The 23,379-nt window shown below is 40.8% G+C and overlaps 1 protein-coding gene across 2 annotated transcripts; it reads left to right on the top strand.

Moving 5' to 3' along the window:
- Positions 1–457: 457 nt before the first annotated feature.
- Positions 458–21,970, top strand: DEPDC1B (DEP domain containing 1B). 2 transcript variants are annotated; one of them, XM_086629517.1, is made up of 11 exons: positions 458–505; positions 1,106–1,371; positions 5,971–6,106; positions 8,678–8,805; positions 13,082–13,212; positions 14,276–14,323; positions 14,767–14,907; positions 19,327–19,493; positions 20,744–20,920; positions 21,294–21,479; positions 21,809–21,970. In XM_086629517.1, exons 1-11 carry the CDS (start codon positions 458–460, stop codon positions 21,968–21,970), a joined length of 1,590 nt encoding a protein of 529 aa, XP_086485643.1. The 2 variants fall into 2 exon arrangements, with proteins under 2 accessions (XP_086485643.1, XP_086485644.1); XM_086629518.1 differs by lacking the exon at positions 21,294–21,479.
- Positions 21,971–23,379: the final 1,409 nt, after the last annotated feature.

Below are 23,379 nucleotides of genomic sequence, written 5' to 3'. Positions count from 1 at the left end.
CGGTACTCCTCCTGCGCCCGGTCTCACCCAGGGCCGTTGCTTTCCGCCCCCTCACCGGCGTCCCACCGCCAGACCTCCGGCCGAGGAGCGCTGGGCCGCGCGGAAGCCCGCAGGGCAGAGACACCCGAGCCTGCGGAAGGGCAGTGGGGGGGGGAGCGCAGTGCGGCGGCGGGGGCAGCACGGACCTCCGCTCCCTCTCGCCGGGCCGGGGTCGCGCCGCGGCACCTGCCGCCACACTGGCGAGACTGGGCCGGCGCTGCGCACGGCCCGCCGCGGGGCGGGGAGGGGCGGGGCGGCGGGCCTTCCGCCAATCAAGAGCGGCAGCGGGCCCGTCACGTGCCGCCGCCGCCACCCAATAGGCGAAGGCGGCTCCGCTCGGGCCCGGATTCAAACGGTCGGCGGGCGCGGCGCGCGCGGTCCCTGGTTTCCGTGGAGACAGCGAGGCCCGGCCGCCTCTATGGAGCCGCGGTTCGTCGGTCCCGGGCCCTACCGCGCCACCCGGCTGGTGAGTGTCCCCTGCACTGGGGCGCCTCGTCCCTCGCCTTGCCTCCTGCGTAGCCATGCGTCGTTCGGGTGGGGCCGCCGTGCCCGCCGGCGGCTCTCTGATCTCCGTGCTACCGGCCGGCTGCCTTGAGGCGGTCTGGCATCATGGGCCTGCCCCGCTGTCTCTGCGGCCTGAGAGCCGGGCGCGCCCTGGGCCTGTCCCGGGCCACCTGCCCCCGATCGGGACCCGGCGGGGCGGCCCCCTACCGCCGTCCGTCTGTTGGTGCTCCCCACGCTGAGTCTGTGCGGGGTGGCTGGAGGCCGGCAGAGCGGAGCTTTAATCCACCCTTTCGCCAAGTTAAAAGCCAAGGGGAGGTTAAAGCTGTATCCGAGAGCCGTAGATAGTATGAGGCTTTAGATCTTTCAGCTTCCTAAATCCGGTGTTTGTTCCCATATCTCAACTGTTTAAATTACAGGTTTAGGTTTCGGTGTGCTTGTAAACACAGATGATCAAAAAAGCGTGTCGTTCTGAGTTCAGATCTGGCTACGTTCTGATCTTGCTTGGTACAACTAAAAGGCTTCTAGAAGAGCTCCCTTAACGGTTTGCTTTGTTCTTCCCTAGTGGAACGAGATAATAGAACTTTTTCGTGCTGGAATGCCTTTACGGAAGCATCGATGCCGCTTCAAAAGCTACGAGCGTTGCTTCAAAGCCTCGGAAGCAGTGGACTGTTTACACGAACTGCTTGGCTCTAATCAAAACTTCGGCCCAGAAGTGACTCGCAGTCAAACAGTTAAGCTGCTTAAAAAATTCCTAAAAAATCATGTTATTGAAGATATTAAAGGAAGATGGGGCAAAGAGGACTTTCAAGATGATGGCCATTTATACAGGTAAACCTCTATTCAGTGACTGAAAAATTTTGTTTAGAAGAGAGACCATCAAGAAGACATTGATAGAAGTGAGGATGCTATTGACAGTTCACTCCAGGTGTCCCCTCTCTCACCAACACCCCGACTGTTTTTCTGTATTCCTTGGGTTGTAGATTGAAATTATCTTAAAAGCGACAAAGTTTTATTTGCTCATCCTCAAAGATGCTTGCTTACAGATCCCTGTTTAGCCTCTCAACTTGTGGCTTGTTAACAGATAAAAAGAATTTTCTTTGTAAAGAAAGCATAGTATTACTGGAGTGAGTTCTTTGATCTCTTGTGACTTCCATTAAGGTTTGGGGGTTTCGAAGTCGCTGGTTCTGAATTTCTTTCATCTTGTAGTGTTCTGTTGAGTGAAAACATAGTGTAAAAATGATCATTACCTCAAGTATGGATTGTAACTCATATCATGGTAAGTCGTCTTTTGAGGAAATGAGAGCTACCGTCATGCAGAGCAGCAGGGAGAACAGGTCAGCAATAATGCTGTATTTCTACATATCTATTATATACTTTAAGAAAACTTCTGTATTAATTTTTTGGTAATGATTTCTTAATACTGTCTTTAGAAAACCATACGCAATACTGAATTTCTACTTGATATGGATGAAGTAATTTTTTCATTGTGATCTTAACTAGTTTGTTTGTAGAGTGTGGCTAAACTTTTTTTGCTGTCTAGTTTGTACACCTATGCTGTAAATGCAGTTATTCATTACTCTCCTAATTTTACTTATTAACTGGAATACTTTAAAAGTAAGAGGTATGTGTAATGTAATTCTTTTACTTTGTCCTAAACAAACTTGGGTCCAGGTACTTTCTTATATAAGAACTGTGGTGTATGTTAAACTTGTTCCACTGCAGTTCAGTCGGTTTACGGTCAGATTAGATCACATTTGTACTCAATTCCAGTAACAAATTAGCACCAATTAAACTTGTTCTTTATGATACTGATTGATATCTTCCAGTAAAAGCGGTAGCTGGTTTTTAGCCTGCCTTCTGAAGGAAACTACACTGAATATCACAGCTTCCCTACCAAATAAGTTAAATACTCAAACCAATTTCAATTAACGTTAACGGAAGAAATTTTAAATAATTTGAGGGGAATAAAAAAAAAAATTCTCTCCAAACTTAGCTTCATAAAAGGAAATTCCATGTAAAAAATAATCATGGAAAATGTAAAATTTTAGAATTTGGGACTCAAATTCGAAGGACCCAGTGCATCAAGGGACTAGTATCTGAAGGTATTTTGACAAGTCCACCCAAGAAAGTCTATCGCTGTGTGTTTTGAAACAATATATTGATCTGCAGCCTGTGGGCTGAACATGACAGAGGGCTGGGAAAGGATGCTGAGGAAGTATCATGTATGCTTACCCTGTTCTTAAATTCTTCTCTGGCCATCTGCAAGATATTGGGATAGTTTACCTAGTCATCGACTAGTTCAGGTTGGAAAATAAGCATGGAAGACCAGAAGAGCTGCAGAGGATATCAATTCTTTATTTCATCCTGGAGAAGGTTAAATGTAAAGGAGTGGGGTGGAGTGAGATTTTTACTTTTTTAAACAGAGTTAGAAAAGCAGTTAGGTGCTGGTACAGCACATGGTGGTAGGTGTGTTATTGGTTTGGTATGTTCCTAGCTGGTCCTGCTCTGTCTATTTTTCTTAGGACAGCACTATCTGCGGTTTTCTTCACTGGTGCCATAGGTGCTAAGTATTTTGTCTCCTTTCTTTCTGGGCACTGACTGTAATACTGCTGGTATTGTGCTATGTCTCTTTGGTCTGGGTTGTGGTTAGTGTTCATTTTGCGTTGACATCTTGACACGTTCAAATTATTTTTTTTTATTCCTTTGTATTTTCAGCCCTGACTTTCCTGAGCTGCAGGCTGTGGGAAGCTGTAGGCTGTGGAACTTGTTTGGGTCAAATGTTTCTATGCTTTTTGTTTTCTGCGTGCTCTGTCTAATGGTCTGCCATTGGATAAGAGAGCTCTTTCGTTATAGCTGTCTTAATAGTGTTCTTGTTTCTCCACCTCCCATTCAAAAGATACCTAAGTTACTAATTAAACAAGTTTTTTACTAAAACTTCATACCTTTCATATGCCTTGAATTGGACTCAGCTTTTTCCCACTCGGCTTATCACATTAACTGTGTCTGCTACTCGTGGTTTCTGTGTTTGATATTTACTTTTCTCCTATTTGTCGAGCAAAACCTCTGTTTCCAGGCCCGCCTTTATTCATGTATTTAATGTCCTGGCAGCTCCCTCTGGTGGAGTTTGCTAATGTTGCGTTGTACACAGTTTTCTCACCGTGCTGATACGAGTAGCGGTACAAGTCACACTTAATTCCACTGATGGTACCCACTCTGGAAACTTTGATATGCTTCATAGCTCTTCTATAACTTCCCGTGTTAGTTTACGGTAACTGCACCCTGCGGTGCATGGTTGCGTCATTCATTAACTTTGCTTAGTTGTCTGCTTTTGTTCACTCTACAGAGCGTGCAAAAGAGACGTTGGTTTGCCTGAGAGTGTCGGGCAAGCATTGAGTGTGAAGGTGAGAACTAGTGTGGCTTCTGAAAGCAGCGGAGACTATCTCTCTATACTGGCTCAGAGTGGTCTACAATAACAAATGAGAAGTTACAGTTTTGGAAGCTGTCAGACTTTATGTTTTTGGAATCTTAGCAACTGTATTAAAAGCAAAAGAGTTAGTGCTCTTGCATTGCTAGTAAACTTTTGGGAATTCAGCTGTGGTACTTGTTATTCCGTTGGTACCAATATTCACCCTGTTCTCTATCCATTGCCCCAGACACAAAAAGGTATTTCTCTTTCCTCCTTGTATAAACTCCTAAAACTAGTGTTGCTGACTGTACACCATGCTAATCTTAACAAGTCAACCTTAGTATGCTCCTCAGTTGCTAGCTTTAGGTAACATTATTCTTGCCATCATAAAATCAGAGGCTTTTCATTGTTCATCCAGGAATTTGGGTCTATCTAGATTTTGCTGTAATGCTGCTTGAAAAAGGGGAATGCAGCTCCTTTTTCTGCTTATAAGAACTCAAGTCATTTACTGGTTGGTTGAGGATCAGGGCAGCAAATGACATAAAGGTAAAAATCGTGAAGAACTGGAGGAGAAACAGGGAACTGTTGTGACTACTGCAAGGCAAAGGAAAAAAAGGGTTGCAATGTTTGAACATTAAACTCTAAGAAATAATGAATAGCTGAAAAATAGTTGAGAACACTCAACAGCTGAACATTTGCAAAGTAACCTGTGTTACTTTTAAAAGGCAGAGTAAGTCTTGCAGGGTTAATGCAAGGTGCTTACGACTACTCCTCACGGTTTGTCCAAAGGAAGTGATATCTCCCTATGTTGCAGGTATTCCACGACGCTCTTCAACAGAATGTGCCAAATGGACTCCATATGCATGGTCAAAACCGTAACGCGTTTAACCCATGCAGTATAACACTACTAGACTAACAAAACTGCAATACAGTTGCTAATTTAAAAGCTAATTGAATGTTGGAACTGCTTTCAGAGGATGGGGTGAAATTTTAGAGAAAACTTAAGGGTTTCTCAAGCATGAGAATCTTTCTGGTAGGATGTAAATGCATGCTATCCAGCTGTGTACAAGCTCTCGTTGTAGGGTGACAGACACAACTGTCTTCTACGTTTTGATTAAAAGAGTGAGTGAGACTGAAGCAATTTCTTGAAACACCAGAATCTAAGCATCTAAAACCTAGGAGTGCAAGTAAACAAGATCTGATCTGGGACAGTCTGATGATATGCTGCCATGAAACTGATTTGTCTTTCTGATGGGCTGTTTTTAATCCCTTTGTGCACGCTCTGACCTAGGTTTGGCAGTAATTTAATTCTGGTCAAGCTGGAGATGTGACTGAGCTGAACATGATCTGGGATAGTTGGTTTCTTTGTGTTCTGCAAGGGCTGGCATAGGGTTTATTTCTGCTAAAGGCACTTCTTGAAACAACTTAAAAAGTGAGTTAGTTTCCTGCACAACCAGCTGGAAGAAGACCCCAAAAAAGAACTGAAGGATACGATCTTCACATAGAAAGTATGTTAACACAGAAGAGCACGGTAATGTGGACAAAACTTTGTGTGGGCACTTGCGTGCATGTTAATTAAACCCAAGTGTTAATCATGTGATTTAGATATGTCACTTTGCTTTAAGGAGATGCATGCTAGCAGTGCACTTGACATGGGGAAAATCTACTCACGTTTTTTTCAAAAGAACCAGTGACTTCTAGTGAAGACCTGAGTCAGTTGTCTATGCATAGGCAGCTGGTGCTATTTGAGATGCACCGGGATATCAGACATTCACGCAGCTCAGCTGTGTCATGGGAGGTGCAAAGAACCTGAACTGTTCTGGAACAGCAGGTGGAGTCCAACAAGACACCTTAGGATGCTTGATGTGTTGCTCAACACCAGTCTTCAGGCAACTAAGTTGCACTGTGAATGTCCAAGGCTTTTGTCGCATTTTTGCATGTGAAGGCCTAATACAGTTTTGCATTGGTAAATATGGAATAGGGCAGGTTTCAGAGGCATTAAAAATATTCTCTAATTGTAGATTTCCTCCTTCCTCACCGCTGAAGCCATATCCAAAGAAACCTTCATGTGGAAAGGAAGTAATTAAATTTCCAGACTGGAATGAACCGAAGGCTGGCACTTCCCAAGAAGACATCCCAGTGAAATCAGTCACAATGGTAATATATCCAGCTTTATTTTCTTCAGACATAAGCATATCTGGAAAGCAAAACTGAACTAATGATCTCTTTGATTATAAAATTAAATGCAAAATATTTTATTTTAAACTTAACGTGAAGTAAAGTTGTTCTTAACGATTTGCTGGGGATGTTGGCTTCGACTGTTCTTTCTGCTACAGGTTCCCTGGGCATCCTAAGTTCAGCATGGCTATACTTCCTAGCACACTTGCATTCCAGTTTGCTCAAATTCTAATAGGGCATTTATTATACTACAATACAAAATAGTTACTTTACTGTCACTTAACACTGTAACTCTTATTCAGGTGCTTCATGTAGCAGAATATGCATAGTGTTACTCCCTTCCTAGCTGCTATGAGACTGTGACTGATTCAATTTCCTTTTTCACAGGGAGTATGTTGTGGTTAAGGAGAAGTGGCCCTGGTTTCATTGTTACCCTTTGTGAGCTTGGAGAATCATCCTGCCCCATACTTACTTGGATTGATCCAACCTTCGCACAGTTTTTGAAAAAACTGTTGCTTTTATTAGTAAACCAAAATTGTATCGACACTTGCCACCTGCATGTCCTTAAAGCCTAGAATTCTGGAGTTATGTGTATCTGAAACCCTTCCTCCAGTGTATCTTGTGTGCGAGTGTTCTCATATTTTGTGAACCTTTGGGACTTCTTCAGTAATTTTGGCCCTTATAAATGCTCATCAGTGCAGGACACTAGCCTTGGGTTTCCTGGTGATCAACAGTCTGTTTGGAAAAGTAGCTCCTACCCTTTTGCTGGACATCTGGATGTCATGGATGAATGTTATTCCATATTTGTAATCCAATTACTTATGTGCAGATAGAGTGCACCTTTCATGTACGGCAGGCTTCTGAAGAGGAAAAAGCATGGTCCTCAGAACTTCAATAGTAGGTAGAAGATTAAGAGGGAAGAAAGAAAAGATAGTGCCAAAACCAAGTAAAGAGAACAGAGTATTTTAGTTACTGAGCAAGTATCTGCTGCAGTTCTAACACGTTACTGCCTTCAACCGTCTGCTTTAAATTTCCACCCGAGCATCCTGGCCTGATGAGAGTTGAGAAAGGCTGCCTATCTATATACATTTGACTCAGAGGCGATAGCATGCAGTCTGGCATAGCTCGAAACCTCTTTCATTGGTAGTTTTGGTTAATACAGTGGAGCATAAGTTGCAGTAACTGAGGCAAAGGAATAAAATTTTCTGCTGGCTCTTATAGAAAGGTGTAGCCTCCACTGGCATGGTGAAGTACACAGCTGAAAATATTGGCACCTTAATTTGTTTCAGCATCAATCAGAGCATTTATTGGCTGTGTGTGGATTGATGGGCATGGGTCTGTGGCACTAAAAATACTGACTTGAAGATCAGATACTAATTTCAGAGGCTGCTCTTTGTTTCAAACTAGCTCTAGCCTAGTGTCATGGAATGACAGATGATTAGTGCTTAGAGTAATAAAGTGCATTCCTGGAGTGCATTTTGTGGTTTGGTTGTGATCACAAGGAATACTGTTAATGTGCTTTAGGACTGCTCTGCGATGTAAATCAAAGAACTGGGAATGATTAGGACTTTTGCTTTGAAAAGTACACTGACACCAGCTGTATAGTGTGTTGTGGTTTCACCCCTGCTGTCGACTAAGCTCCGCACAGCCACTCGCTCATTCTCTCCTGGTGGAATGAGGGAAGAATCAGAAGAGTAAAAGTGAGAAAACTCATGGGTTGAGATAAAGACAGTTTAATAGATAAGGCAAAACCCACACACAGAAGAAAAACAAAACAAGAAATTCATTTACCACTTCCCACTGTCAGGCAGGTGTTCAGACATCTCCAGGAAAATAGGGCTTCGTCATGCATAATGGTTACTTGGGAAGACACACACCATCACTCCAAAACGTCCCTCCCTTCCTTCTTCTTCCCTCAGGTTTATATGGTGAGCATGATGTCATGTGGTACGGAATATCTCTTTGGTCAGTTGAGGTCACCACCCAACTTCTTGTGCAGCCCCAGCCTACTCACTGGTGGGGTGGGTAAAGACCGGAAAAGGCCTTGACTCTGTGTAAGCACTGCTAGGCAGTAACGAAAATGTCTCTGCATTATGAACACTGTTTTCAGCACCAATCCAAAACATGGTCCCGATACTACCTACTGTGAAGAAAACTAACTGTGTCTCAGCCAAAACCAGCACACCCATGCATTGGCAGGTTGATGACAATCTTCAAGCATCAAACATGGATGTGAAGGTTGAGTAAAGGATAGTGGTGTCTTGTATTCTCTGCTGTACTTTATTCTGTTGTAATGGTGGACTAGAGGACATTACTGAACTTTAATGGCTATTCTGATACATGTAATTTTTCAGCCTTGGACAAGTTTCATAACCGAGAGTGCTGCACATCTGTGAAACCTATACACTCACTTGCATCATGGAGACCTTACTGAAATTTAGGAATATTTAAAATACTTGTAATAAAGAGCATGCTGCACTATAAATATATTAGGCTGTTTAATACTTGAAAAGTCACCAGTTAATAAGGAATGTTTTTTTCTGGTTTCAGAACTCTGAGATGTGGTACAAGCGACACAGTATAGCTATAGGGGAAGTACCGGCATGCAAACTTGTATTCCGCAGAGAGCTAACACAAACAAACATAGAAGAGATATGGAAATCCATGACTTTGTCACGGTGAGTATACTTGTGAGTCATTTGCTGTGAGAGTAAAAACGTGTAGTAGGTAATAGCCTTGTCTGTCTTCTCTGGTAATGTTTGTAATTTCACCCACTCACCTTTCATTGCTGCCATCAAAGCCATAGTGGCTGGACTAACCATGCCGCCTGTTATTCGGCTAACAAATTCAGCAAATAAACTTTGTAAAGAAATTTTATTGTCCTTAATACTTTTCGGCTTTTTCCTGTTGTGTTATGTGAGTCCTTTTGTTGTGTGGGCTTTGTCTTGATTAATCACTTTTTTCCTCAATCTTTCTCTTTTTGTTGTTGTTGCAATGAAATAGAAGCACTGCTACACAAATGCAATACCATGAAACTTTTCAATGACAAGTACACTACTTTGTATGACATAACTAGAGCAGCTATTTGAGTGCAGAAGGCTTTGAGTTTCAGACACTCTTTAAGATTTCCAAAAGGAACATCCTATGCAAAGTTAAAGGCATTGCTTTAGACTATTTATGCAGGACAAAAAAATAATATACATTAGCCATTTTTGCAGCCCAATTGAGGCCTTACTAATGATCATTTTCATCTATACCTGGCGCATTATCTCCATGTAATAAACTTGATGCCAAGGTGAGCAGCTCTGGTGCTGGCACAATCTGCAGCATAGCGATCTAGCGTGGTGCACAAGAGGGTTTCCTGAACCAGGGGAACCTCAGGGGAAGCTGAGAGAGCTGCCAGGAGCCTGCACCTCGTAAGACAGAGGCTGACGAGTCCTGGGTGGGACCAGAAGTAACGGTGGCCAAGGCCCCCATGCATAAAAGAAGTGCCTACAGAGTGCTAGTGACCAGGAGTGCTGTGAACAGGGAGGGCAAACAGGGCATGGTGCATCAGTTTGCGCAGGGAAGGTGCACAGGGAGGGCACTGTAGCTCTACCAACTCGGCTAGCAAGCAATGGTATCCACCTGGCAGAAATCCATGTCCTCTCTAAACTCTGCACTCACCATGACTGATGCAGCTTCCCAGACAGAGGTCTGCTGACAACATTCTGCCACCCAGGTGTCAGGCTGCAGGATGTGCCCTGCTCTTACACCAGAACCTGATGGCCGTAGTCAGCATGCCTGTGGGAGGTGCACCCAGGTAGAAGAACACTTCTGCTTAGTGACAGAGCTCTGGGAGGAGGTGAGTGTAGGTTGAGGAGTATCAGGGAGTCTGAGAGAGTGATAGATTACTGGAACCAGACCCTGCCTTCCCTGGGACAGGCTTGTCAGGCAGGCAAGATGCATGATACAGAGGATTTGCTATCCTCTCTCTACCTGTCTGAAGATGGTGACTTAAGGGATAGGCGACAATGGGGACAAGTTCCTGCCTGGTGCAGCAGGAGTGTCTCCTCTGTGACTACCCCACCTTGCCAGGTGCCCTTGCATAACAGGTACAAGGTTCTGCAAATGGAACCGAACAATGCCGAAGACAATGGTTCACCTAGCTTGGAGGTGTCACCAAGGTTAACTCAGCCTACACCTTGTGTCAAAATGGCTTCCATAAAGAAAAAAAGACAGGTTGTTGCCATAGAAGCTCTCTTCTGAGGGGAACAGACAGCCCAATATGCAGACTGTACCATCTTCTTAGGGCCCTGGGGCCTGGGTTAGAGATGTGAAGAGGAAACTTCCTACTCTGTAATGGCCCTCAGATTATTATCCATTATTGATTTTTTTTTTTTTTTTTCATGTAGGCAGTGATAAAGTTACATTGAGAAGTCCAAAGGCAATCAAGAGAGACTTCAGTGCCTTGGGATTCATAGATTCATAGATTCATAGATTTCTAGGCTGGAAAAGACCTTAGAGATCATCGAGTCCAACCATCCCTAATCCCCATTAAACCATATCCCTAAGTAGATCATCCACCCTATTCTTAAACACATCCAGGGATGGGGACTCAACCACCTCCCTGGGCAGCCTATTCCAGTGGCTGACAACCCTTTCAGAGAAGAAATACTTTTTAACATCCAACCTGAATCTCCCCTGACTAAGCTTATACCCATTTCCTCTTGTTCTATCACCCAACACTAATGTAAAGAGCCCTTCCCCTACCTCCCCACCATCCCTTCTCAAGTATTTGTAGGCTGTAATCAGGTCTCCCCTCAGCCTCCTCTTCTCCAGGCTAAACAGCCCCAACTCCCTCAGCCGCTCCTCATAAGTTTTATTTTCCAGCCCCTTGACCAGTTTAGTCGCCCTTCTTTGGACTCGCTCCAGGAGCTCAATCTCTCTCTTAAAGCGAGGGGCCCAAAACTGGACGCAATATTCCAGGTGCGGCCTCACCAGTGCTGAGTACAGGGGCAGGATCACTTCCCTATTCCTGCTGGTCACACTATTCTTGATACAAGCCAGTATCCCATTGGCCTTTTTGGCCACCTGGGCACACTGCTGGCTCATATCAAGCCGGTAGTCAAACAACACCCCCAGGTCCTTCTCCACCAGGCAGCTCTCCAGCCACTCTTCTCCGAGCCTATAGCGATGCTTGGGGTTTTTATACCCCAAGTGAAGGACTCTGCACTTGGCCTTATTAAAGCTCATGCCATTGGCCTCAGCCCAACGATCCAGTCTGTTCAAATCCCTCTGAAGGGCCTCCCTACCCTCGAGCAGATCGACACAGCCTCCCAGCTTGGTGTCGTCCGCAAATTTACTGAGGGTACATTCAATCCCCTCATCCGGGTCATTGATAAAGATGTTAAACAGAACTGGACCCAGCACTGAGCCCTGGGGAACCCCACTGGTGACTGGCCTCCAGCTGGATTTAGCCCCATTTACCACCACTCTTTGGGCCCGGCCATCCAGCCAGTTTTTAACCCAAAGGAGGGTGTGCCTATCCAGGCCAGTAGTTATCAGTTTCTCAACCAGAACACTATGAGAAACTGGCTCAACCAGAACACTATGAGAAACTGGGATGACTGGTCAAGGGATCAGGAGCACAAACAGTGCTCTCCTATATCCTTCCAGTTGCAGGGAATGATGAGAGAAGAAACAGGAAAAGCCAGGAGATTGATACCTGGCTCTGAGGCTGGTGTCACCTGCAGAATTTTGTGGTTTTTGATCACGGGTGGGTCTACAAGACACCAGGCCTGCTAGCAACTGGTGGGGTACACCTGTCTCAAAGGAGGAAAATGATCTTCGCGCAGGAGTTAGCAATGCTCATTGAAAGAGCTTTAGACTAGATTTGAATAGGGAAAGGGACAAAACCAGGCTCACTAGAGATAAACCTAGGGGCAGCACACCTGTGTTTGAGAGACGGTGTGCTATCCAGGTCCTTCAGGCTGCTCCACAGTGTACTGAGTACTGAAGTGCATTTGAAATGTCGTCACGCTAATGCATGCACCATGAGGAATAAGCAAGAAGAGCCCAAAGCTTTGGCCCAGTCCCAGACCTACGACATCACTGGCATAAAGGAAACCTGGTGGGATGAGTTCTGCGACTGGGGTGCTGTGACGGATGGTTACAGGCCCTCAGGAAGGACAGGCAGGGCAGGTGAGGTGAAGGGGTGGCACTGTATGTAAGGGAGGGGTTGGATTGTATGGTGCTTACAGTTTGCGATGACACGGTTGCAATCTAGGTAAGGGTGAAGGGGAAAGGAAATAAAGCAGATCTTGTTGTGGAAGTCTACTACCAACCACCCAGTCAGGACAATGGCACCGAGGAATTATTCTACGAGGAATTAAGGGATGTCTCTAAATCAACCACCATTGTCCTTATAGCTGATTTTAACTTCCCAGACTTCCACTGGGAATATCATACAGCAGACACAAACAGGTCTAGGAAATTTCTGAAGCATGTTGAAGATTACTTCTTAGTACAGGTACTAAGGGAGCTGACAAGGAAAGGTGCCCTCCTAGATCTTTTTTGTTTGTAATCAGAGAGGGACTCATGGGCAATGTGGTGATTGGTGGCTGTCTTGCTCACAGCGACCATGAAGTAGTTGAGTTTCAAATCATTTGCAATAGGAGAAAAACTGCCAGCAAAACAATAACTTTGGATATGGGGAGAGCAGACTTCAGGCTGCCGAAGGAGCCTAGTTAGTAAGGTCCTTTGGGACTTCTCAAGATATTAGGGTCCGTGAATTCTGCTCACTTTTTAAGAGCCATCTCTTAAGAGCACAGTTGTCTACCAGTCACCAGTGAGGTTCCCCAGGGCTCAGTTTTAGGGCTAGTGCTCTTTAATGTTTTTATAAATGATCTGGATGCAGTAATCAAATGTACATTAAGTAAGTTTCATAAACTATGCATTTATATATTTTTACAGATTGCAAAAGGTCTTGGGTTTGGATTCTCTGGATGAAGTGTTAGACACAAAGCTTGTGAATTCAAAGCATATAGTTCACAATGCATACAATGTCAATAAGCAAGGCATTGTCACTTTAGAAGACAAATCAAGTGAGTATTTTAGAAGTTTTCATTTAACTTTTTTCTTTTGTGGTTTTGTAGTATAAAAAAAGTGTTAGTTCTAATCCATACTAACATGTAGCATCTTTATGCTTGTATGACCACATCTATACTAGAGTTTTTACAAAGTATGTAATTGTTGTCCTTTGACTTCCCCATAGTAAGAATTGTGTTTCTTCCACGTTTACTCTCTTAAACATATTCCTGCTGTAGCAGGATTGAAAGATTAAGGTGAAAGAGCAACAACTTTTCATTTAAAGAAATAGGGATACTATTCATTTTAAGTTGGCTTTGTCAGCCTAGCCCTTAGCTGCCTGAATCATAGTGTTTACATGAGGGAAATGTGTACTAAAAATTGGGAAAGAATCAAAAGGGATGCTGAGAGATGCTTAAAATTTCTCAGTTTTGAGTTTTCAATCAATGTGTTTTGAAAGTAGTACCAAGTTTAAAACTGCTTTGCACATCAGGGAGAAAGTAAAGCATCTTTACTGCTGTGATATATCACTTATGATATTATTGCTATCATATTTTCCACAAGATTTTGTAGAGAAGTGAAGTATGAGATTGGAACCTGGTTTGGTTTGTGAATGAAACCTCCTCTAGAGCATATGTACGTTCATTTTACAGACAATTGGAGGACTTCAAGTTATCAATTTCCGCCTTGCAGAAATGACAGAGCTGAATGTATGAGTGCTTTTCATTATCCTCAGTGCAAAGTAAACACTTCACTGTAATGCACCAGTGAAGGTGCAGCTTGAACTGGTTTGGCTGATTTTTGCAGGACAGGTTAAGTATTTGTGATGTGATCTGTTTTGCTGGTAGAGTTGTAAGAGCAGTAGGCACAACCGATTGGTATTGAGTACTGGAGGTACTGAAGTAGAGATGTAGTTCAAGCTAGATCCTACCTTAAGAAATAGCCTGCCTTTGCAATCAGTCGATCTGTTATAGAGGAGGAACTTCTTTAAGAATTTTCAGCTTCTCTTTTATTTTAAAGTTCAATATTTTTTTCAGGCTTTTTCTCCTTTTAATGTCTGTCTGTTTCTCCCTTATGCAGAGGAACTACCTCACTGGATATTATCAGCAATGAAATGTCTAGCAAATTGTAAGTAAATTCAGAAGGAGAGAAAAAGCCAAACCAGCCCACCCCTGTAAAAGTTAATTGAACTGACTGTGCCTTTACTGCTTTATCAAATCCTGTTTATATTTATCGTTAATACTTTTCTGATCATTGCCTTAAACAGAGCTGGAAAAGCTCAGCCAGCATATATTCTTCTGCCAGTGCAGTGTATTTCAATGAAATATATAAAAGTTTAGCTATCCTAAGCATGTTTTCCCTCTACTACATGATTTCACTAGACCTATTGGAAATAGATAATTTCAATAGATCAAAACAATTTTGAAGAATGAGCCTAAGTTTTGGGGTGTTTTTTTCTACTTGATGTTGCATTTTTATTGGCTGGAATAGAAAATAGTGATCTGATTGGTGGCTGCAAATTAATTTTTCTTTTTTTTTTTTTTCTTTTTTTTCTTTTCTTTTCTTTGTAGGGCCCAGCTGCTCAGATTTGAAGCAGCCTACATACTCAGGATTTGAAAGAGATGTCTTCAAAACTATAGTGGACTACTTTAACCAGATGAAAGAACCCCTTCTCACATTTCATTTTTTTGATATTTTTGTTAGTGTGTTAGGTAAGCGGTTTGGGATGTATTGAAGAAATTATTCTTTTGAATTAACTACCTGAAATTAATTTACCATACCCAAATAGTATCACAGCACATTTCTTTAAGACCTTCCCTTTCTGTTCTACATAGAGAAAAGTTCAATGTTTAAATCTGTTTCATATCACAAGATAGTTTTATTCTTGTCTTCTTGATCATATTAGTTCAAAAGTCTTCCATTACTTGCCTTTATAATTTTTAAAGGCCTCTGTTCATTGCTTAGCACTGGCACACCTAAAAAATGGATTTTAACAGATTTTTCTTTTTTTTTTTTTACAAATGCCTAAGCATCTTAAAAACTCACATAAGCTTTCAGAAACTGCTTGACTGAAGTCTAGATTAAAAGGGATTAGGACTGTAAGGACTGTTATTAACCCTGGCAATATGACATCTGAAGGAAATTGAAATGCTTCATTGCTTAAACTTAGAACAGATGTCAACTAATCTAATCCTTTAAAGAAGTAATAGTTTAGCTATTAACTATAATTTTTTAAAGTTTCACATTATATCAAGTTCATCTATCTGTAACCATAGATGGCCTGTTGAAATACAGTATATGAAAATATTGGAATACATTTCAGAAAAGTAAAGCTAAGCTGAGAAGTAAGCATGCTTTGTAGCATATCACTTTTCTGAGCTTCTTGAAGTGGCAACAACATTGCTTTTAATAAATTGAGGTGGAAAAGGAATTCAAAATAACACTTATATTTCTGGAATTTAGTATTTTCATACTTTGTTAGTTGACAATCTTGCTTTAAACTGAACATAGTTCCTTTCTAAGTTCTTTTTCTTAGACAATGGATATTATTGATTATATCTTTAAAAATTTTTCCTCTCCTTCATACTTTCTGTTGGCTTATGTGGAAATGAAAGGAAATTGTGCACTGTATCAAAAAGTCAAAAAATCATTTTGTGGTCTCTTTCCCCCAAAAAATGAGGTGTCAATATGGAATTTTCCTTACTAACAACAATAGATCTGCACAAAAAAATCATGGGAAAACAGGCTTTCAAGAGCAACTTAGTTTGTTTTTCCTCTTCATACTTACACAATTTACTTTAAAGTACTGGCAGTATACATTTGAAAATGTTACATTTCTGTAGAAGTCTTGCCTAAACAGCCTCCTCTAGACACCTAACACATGTATTTGAATGGCTAAAAAGCTGCATTTGGCCTTAGTGGGATGATTTGGGATACTGAGTTTAGGCATACTCGCTGTGACTGGGTGATGCGGTTGGGTCAAATGATCCCCAGGTGTTTTTTCCACTTTTTCAATAATTCAACACTATGGTCCCTATCTAGCCAGTGGAGGGAGTTCAAGAAGACAATTTGGCGTACCTGCTGTGAAGCTTAACTCTCCTTCTTGTACTCAGAACCACTTAGAAGCAGTAGTAAGAAAATAAACAAGTAAACAGAAGGCATAGATGCCTGATCTGTATTTTCGGTAGCAAGGTCTTCTCTAACCACTCGGACTCTCTTCTGAGATTTGATCTGTGATTCTTGGAGGTGGTGGGAGAATGGGAGGAATAAGTGGCTTTTTGAGGGTTCAGCTGAGAGAGAAAGGGGGAAGTTGTGGGTCCTGCTCAATATGTAATTAAGTGTTAAAAATGAGGTTAATGTACAGACCATTATGAAGTGGTAGGGAAACGTAGAGGACAATGCACACTCCATAGAATACTATTTTGTAGTGAGTGTCAATGCTAGTACTGAATGCTGCCTGTGAAGCAGCAGTTACTTAGCAAGCTTGCATTTACAAAAAATGGAAATACAGATCCATGTCTGCAGTTGCATTTCTGTGTTTTTTTTATGAAGCATGGCTTGCTAAATTGTCATTGATTCTCGATCTTAAAATATTTATAAAACAAGATTTCCGTTTTAAAGTCTTTGACTTTTCATACTGCTACTGTCAGGGAATTACAACCTTTCCACAGTGATTACAAGACTTCTTTTTTCCTTCAGTGGGTAAGCTTTCTGTTTAGTGGAAGACTTCAGAAAATAACAAAGAAAGTGTTATCAGATGATATTTTCTATCATTTGAGGCAGCAATGGTGTGATTTGTATATGTCTTAAAACCTTATAAATATTTGCAGAAATCATAGGTGGCTTGTGTAATCATATCAAGATGCGTCACTTGCTTCTGTTTTTGAATGAAGACTGTCTAGAGGACTACTTCTCTAAGAGGCTGGCTGAAATTATTTTTCAGAATAGCTAAGAAAATAGGACTAAGGTGTCAGTGATCATCAGATATTTTACTAACTTGCTAAGGTTAAACTTGCTTTTTGCACAGGTTGTAATGATTCTTTATGTACAAATCTCAGTAAGGTTAATTATTATTTCTCAAGGCCTCTTCTAAACACATGCAGTGTGGTGCTTGCCAAATCTTCCTTTGAAATTAGAAAAAGCTTTGCTTTGAAAATGAAATCAACTACCGTGCTTTATAGCTCTTTTCTTGGAATACTGTTTATTTTGGCTGCCCTACCTACAACCGTACATTTCTGTTCTTTTTTTTTCAGTAACAGCTTCCACTTTTTACACAGTGTGGAATTGACTGGCATGGTGGATGAGGGGACAGCAGTGAATGTTTTTTATGTTGACTGGGGTGAAATTCTCGTCACATCCTTACAGGCAAACTGAGGAAGTACAGGCTAGATAAGTGGGTAGTGAAGCGGACCAGAAATCAGCTGAATTGCTGGGCTCAGAGCGTTGCGATCAGTGGCACAAAGTCCAGCTAGGGTCCATCAGTAGAGAGTACCCCAGGGCTAATGATGGGGCTAGTAGTGGTTAACACTTCATGAATGCCCTGGATGGTGGGACACTGTCCTAAACAAGCATGCAGACAATACAAAATGGGGAAAAGCAGTTAATGCAGCAGAGGGTTGTACTGCCATGCAGAGGGACCTTGACAAGCTGGAGAAATGGGCAAACAGGAATCTCAAAATGTTCAACAAAGGGAAATGCCAAGTCCTCTCCTGGGGAGGAATAACGCCATGCACCAGTGCATACTGGGGTGGCTGACTTGAAAGCAGCTTTACTGTGAAGGACTTGGCAGTCCTGGTGGGCACTAATGTGACCATGAGCCAGCAGTGTGTCCTTGTGGTAAAAAGGACCAGCAGCATCCTTAGCTGCATTAAGAGCATTGCCAGCAGGTTGAGGGAGAGCTTTCCTCAGTGCTAGTCAGTGTGTTCAATGAAGGGACACAGAAATTAAGGGCTTGGACCATCTGTCGTATGACAAGAGGCTGAGAGGAGGTCTTATAAGGAGTGGCTGAGGGAACAGGGGTTCTTCAGCCCAGAGAAAAGGAGGCTGAGGGGAGACCTTATTGTTCTCTACAGCTACCTGAAAGGTGGTTGCAGCAAGGTGGGTGTTGGTCTCTTCTCCCAAGTAACAAATGATAGGACAAGAGGAAATAGTCTTAGGTTGCACCAGAGGAGGTTTACATTGGATATTAGGAAAAATTTCTTCACTGAAAGGGTTGTCAAGCATCAGTACAGGCTGCCCAGGGAAGTGGTTGAGTCACCATTCCTGGAGGTATTTAAAAGACTTGTAGATGTGCTTAGGGACATGGTTTAGTGGTGGTCTTGGCATTGCTGGGTTAATGGTTGAACTTGATATTCAAGGTCTCTTCCAACCTAAATGATTCTGTGATTCTACTGTTCGACTTCAGTCATACAGATATTTTGCTCCTCACTTCTGTTTTATTCTGATGTTAATGCTGTTTATGCAAAATGAGTAGAAGATGCTTCCCCCACTGAGCCTTAGAAACTCAAAAGAGGATGGCATTTTGGTGGTGAGACCTCTTTATAGGGTACATATACTACCATCAGATTCTGCTGTGCCTGTCCAGTCTTTGAATATCTCTGCTATGCTCACATTCTCTGTTTTCTCAAGAGTTTGTAAGTAGAATTAGTCATAGATTTAACACAGATTTAACCCATACGTGTAAGGGACATGTCAGTATTGTCAAAGCTGTCACTGATACATAAGTATGTGTTGTTTAGATTCTCTGTTGCCACAGACTTAACTTTTTAATGTGGTTGTTACATCTATGCATTCATCTTGGTTGTGTTTAGAGCTGACAGTTTTAAAAAAGCAAAGGATGAATCAAAACATTGTAGTTTTTCATAAATACTAATATCTAGAGTTGTGGGTTATGGTTATTAATATCTCCTAATGCATCAAAAGGAAATCTTAGACACTTAAAAAAGGTGCCCAGTTCTAGTAGTCCAGTTGTAAGGATATCTTCCTAGACTCTTTGGGGAGTGGAGTTCTAAGGCAGTCTTGAATCAGTAGGAAAGGAATTTGGGGAGGCAGATTTAGAAATGTTATGTTAAATGTTATGGAAATATACAATTGAGAAATGTTGCCCAATCTCCTGATCTTGTATAAACCAGGTTTGCTGCAAAAACACAGCAAGGCCGTAGAAGCTCTTCAGATATCTTGTCTCCTGCTGCCACCAGAAAATCGGAAAAGACTACAGCTGTTGGTCAGGATGATGGCAAGAATTAGCCTTAACAAAGATTTGCCACCTCTTTCTGAATCTGTGAGGACCAGAACCTTGGTACGTATAGTGTAATGCAAAAGGACTAGACAAGGCTTTTGGAGCAGCACGGACAAATGATTCTCTCTTGAGATCATGTACAAAACACAGTTTATTTGTTTGAAGAATGGTTCATCTATCCTAGTTATGTGCAAAAGGTACTCTGAATTTGAATAAATTGGGATTTATTGATAAGTTGTGAGCAAATGAAGAATTTGATCAGGATTTAGAGGTTTCAAAGTTAAATCACCACTAATTTCACTACTGAGTAGAAAAAAATTAAAATAGAGTAGATGAGGTCTTTGTTGTTCTTTATTACGGCAGATAGTTTGAGAGAAACAGATTGCTTGTTTCAGTCATAGCTAGAAATACATAACTGAATGTTTTGATTTACCTGTTTTAAGCCATTTAAAAAAAAATTCCTAGCAGTTTATTTCAATGTTAATTTTTTTTCATCATTTAACTATAGAAATCTCTGAAAGTAATTTTAATCAGATTGTGACAAAGCCCTAGTTTTTGCTAACGCCCTCTGCAGGACTAGTTGTAGAGTTTTCACTGGTGTTTGCAACAGCATGTTATTACAAAGATATTAAGCATAACTTAACAGTTCCAACTGGCTAAGAACATGTATTTATTTTGGTTAATTATTGAGTTTTTTGCAAGAAGGGCAACAGAAAACTCATCTGTAGAGACACTCTATAAAAATTTTACAGTAGCATACATAAATCTAAATTTGTTTCATAGTAATTAAATTTTTAATTAACTATTCATAGTATTTGATTAAAATAATTAAATTTTTGACTGCTAAGGTATATAATTTAATTAACTGTAAATAGTCTTTGATTAAAATAATTATATTATGATCTAAATGTTATTTTTAGAAGTGAATCCTTTACAGTCCAAGTATTTTGTACTAAGTTTTAATTCAGCAGTGTAGTCTATGGTACATGACAGAAAACCTCTATTGCCTTCTGTGCTTTAAATGTTAGAAGGGACTGGTGCACAGACAGAAAACTTGTAACTGAATGCTTGAGCAGGAGACTACGTGAAGTGAGCTGGACCTGAACTTTGTTTTGATGATTTCAAAACAATGGGTATTAAGTTTTCCCTCTAGTACTTAACTGCTACCAAATTTCTGTGTTCTTTTTAAAATCTCTGAAATATTTGTTTTTCTAAAAGGTCACTTTATAAATACAATCAGACTCCCTGCCCCCAAACAGAAAAATGTACAGTAATGATGTGGTGGGTTTTGTTTGTTTTTTTTTTCTCAGATGGTTCAGGCATTTTCCCATTGTATTCTCTGCTCAAAGGATGAAATGGACTTGGATGAACTGCTTGCTGCTAAACTAGTATCTTTTCTCATGGACAATTATCAAGAGATCTTAAGTGTTCCTTCCGCCTTAAAATGTTCTATAGAGGAACATGTTGTACATCTCCAGAGAGTCCAAGTAGGTATCTAGTGAAAAAAAGCCTCTTTTGCCTCTGTGCTTCTAGATCAAATTTATCCTTTCCGTTCTGAAGTTTGATAGTTCTTACAGACTTCGTTCTGTCTCTGCTGGCTTCTGAAAAGCTAATTGATTTTGACTGCTGGTATTCAACCATAACTAAATATTTAAATGAAACTAAGTAGATCTTGAATGGTTTAGAGACGAGAACTCTAAAATATGTTTTCCTCTTAGCGAGCACTGATAGGAGGTACTATTTAGGGTCTTTATTCCATATCTGCTCTACTTAATGACTTCCAGTGGTCAATTTGATTAAGCCAGTTTTTGCAAATTTATTGCAGAAAACATCACTGCTTTTTTTTTTTTCCCTCTTCAGATAAAATATGCTGGAGCTGATACTGATGCAACTTTTCGTCCTCCATCATTTTGTCACCAAATCAGTACAGATGAATTTGAATACCAAAGGGCAACTGGCTATCAAGAACCACTGGCAGCTTTATTGGAAGAAATTGCAATGAATAAAGAAATATCTGTGAAAGATAAGAAGAAGAAGCTCAAGCAAGTAAATAAATACTCCTCCGCAGTCTTTGCTTTTGACTTAAAAAGCTTTATCAAGTCTTAGACATGTAGTTCTCTAGAGAAATACTGAGATTTAAAGTAGTAGGTACTCTTGGGGATTTCAAGCTTTTAAATCATTTTGAGTGGGGTACCGTGACAAATCAAACCATATTAGAAAATATCACCTAATTTTCTACAGAGAGTTAAGGAAAGACCATTAGAGAAGTAAGTTTTCCTGCTCCAGAGGTGGAGGTTGCACTTGAATAAGTTAGGGTTTTTTTTTAAATTACAAGTTTGAATGAATTCTTCATTTAAATTGATGTATTTTTCTAGTTTCAGAAATCTTACCCTGAAGTGTATAGAGTACGATTTCCTACCCCTGAAACTGAAGCAGTGCTATTTCCGGAAAAAGCTAAACACAAACCACCAATACTAATGTGGGCCTTCAAAAAGCCGTTTCAACCATTTCACAGAACCAGAAGCTTTCGGATGTAAATGGATTGAAATATGTCAGTGAACTGAGTCAGAACATATTATCAATGGATCTTATGCAAGAGGAGCCTGAGCAGCATGTAGTTACTCAAAAATCTACTGGAGATTCTGCCGAGATGGTAGAAAAGATCAAAAGAAGAGGAAAGTATCGCGGTGGTAGAAATGTGAGCCATTATCAGTATTTTTGTAAATAATTATTTTTTTTAAAATGTCTGTTACTTAAAAAACAAACCAAAAAAAACCAACAAACTCAAGGTGGTGAATCTACATGAGTGATAAAGTACACTTTGTACTTTTGTAAAGTAATTTGATTTGACCATCATTTCAAAATCTAAGTGTATTTGTGTGTAATGTATTTTTTATGACTAGTCAATAGATTCTTCCCCCCACCCCCGAAAATTAGTCTCTTCCATAAAGTAGGCTGTGTTTGTTCACATATAGCTTCGAGAATTAATTTGATGCACGTGCTTGAATAAGTATGAAACACTGGATTTTGTTTTGCTGTTGTACACAGCAGCATTCTCGATACGTAATATCTACTTTGGAAAACTGTAAAAACTCGTTATTAATTTTCTGATTCATATGATGCATTACAGATTGAGTCAACTCCTGTTGAAATTCCATTCTATAGAGCTGACCCATTCTTTTAAGCAACCCAGTCTTTTAAGTCTCTTCCCATGTGCTTCTACTAAATATTGCTGTACAAAATTGGGTGCTTGACAACAGAACAAATTTTATCAGAAAAATCGGAAGCCTTGTGTTTCCTCTGGAAATGGAATTCAAATATCGAAGAGACATTGAAGTATACATGCGTTTAACATTTTCACTTGTTTTGCATTATAAAATCTACTATACCTATAACTTGACTGTACATATACTTTATTCTGACAGTACTTTTGGGCTATTAAAGCATCACCGTTTTCTGATATTTACTTTTCATGGTGATTTCATGTTATCCATTAGAGATTTAAAAAGCAGCATTTTGTACCGTATTGAATGGAATGTCAGAGTAGTCTATGCAGGAGAGAAGAATGCTGACAACTCGACCAATTTCTATGTGACAGTTTGGTAAGAAATATGGTGACTATCCTGTAACGCAACATTGACAGTATTTTCACTTTGGTAGTCTCTTAACTAGTCAATAAGATTTAAGACGTAAATTACAAGGTTGTAGTTTTAGTAGATTGGCGTATTTCTTGGGCAATGTGATTTTGAGCAGTGCATGTTTCCATGGTCTGTTTTCACACATTGGTTATACTTGGGCTCCATACCAATAATATTTTTTCTTAAAATGGATATAAAACCACACGCTTTTCAAATAATGAGGAAATGTTAAAATTAAAATTGAGAGTAGTCTGAGACCACTTCTTACCTTTTGTACTAGGTCTTCAATGGTGACATAACCTTTTAAA

The sequence above is a fragment of the Tauraco erythrolophus genome, chromosome Z (assembly GCF_009769465.1).
Source record: "Tauraco erythrolophus isolate bTauEry1 chromosome Z, bTauEry1.pri, whole genome shotgun sequence".
NCBI classification, from domain to species: domain Eukaryota; kingdom Metazoa; phylum Chordata; class Aves; order Musophagiformes; family Musophagidae; genus Tauraco; species Tauraco erythrolophus.
Note: the sequence above shows the minus strand (reverse complement) of the source record. Positions and strands in the feature narration are given on the sequence as shown.

What these genes read in the sequence shown, in the direction of transcription:
- DEPDC1B (XM_086629517.1), top strand. Translation starts at nt 458, where the DNA reads ATGGAGCCGCGGTTCGTCGGTCCCGGGCCCTACCGCGCCACCCGGCTG. An exon ending in CAGTGAAATCAGTCACAATG is followed by an intron (nt 6,107 to 8,677) that starts GTAATATATCCA and finishes TTCTGGTTTCAG; the next exon opens with AACTCTGAGATGTGGTACAA. An exon ending in AAATCCATGACTTTGTCACG is followed by an intron (nt 8,806 to 13,081) that starts GTGAGTATACTT and finishes ATATTTTTACAG; the next exon opens with ATTGCAAAAGGTCTTGGGTT.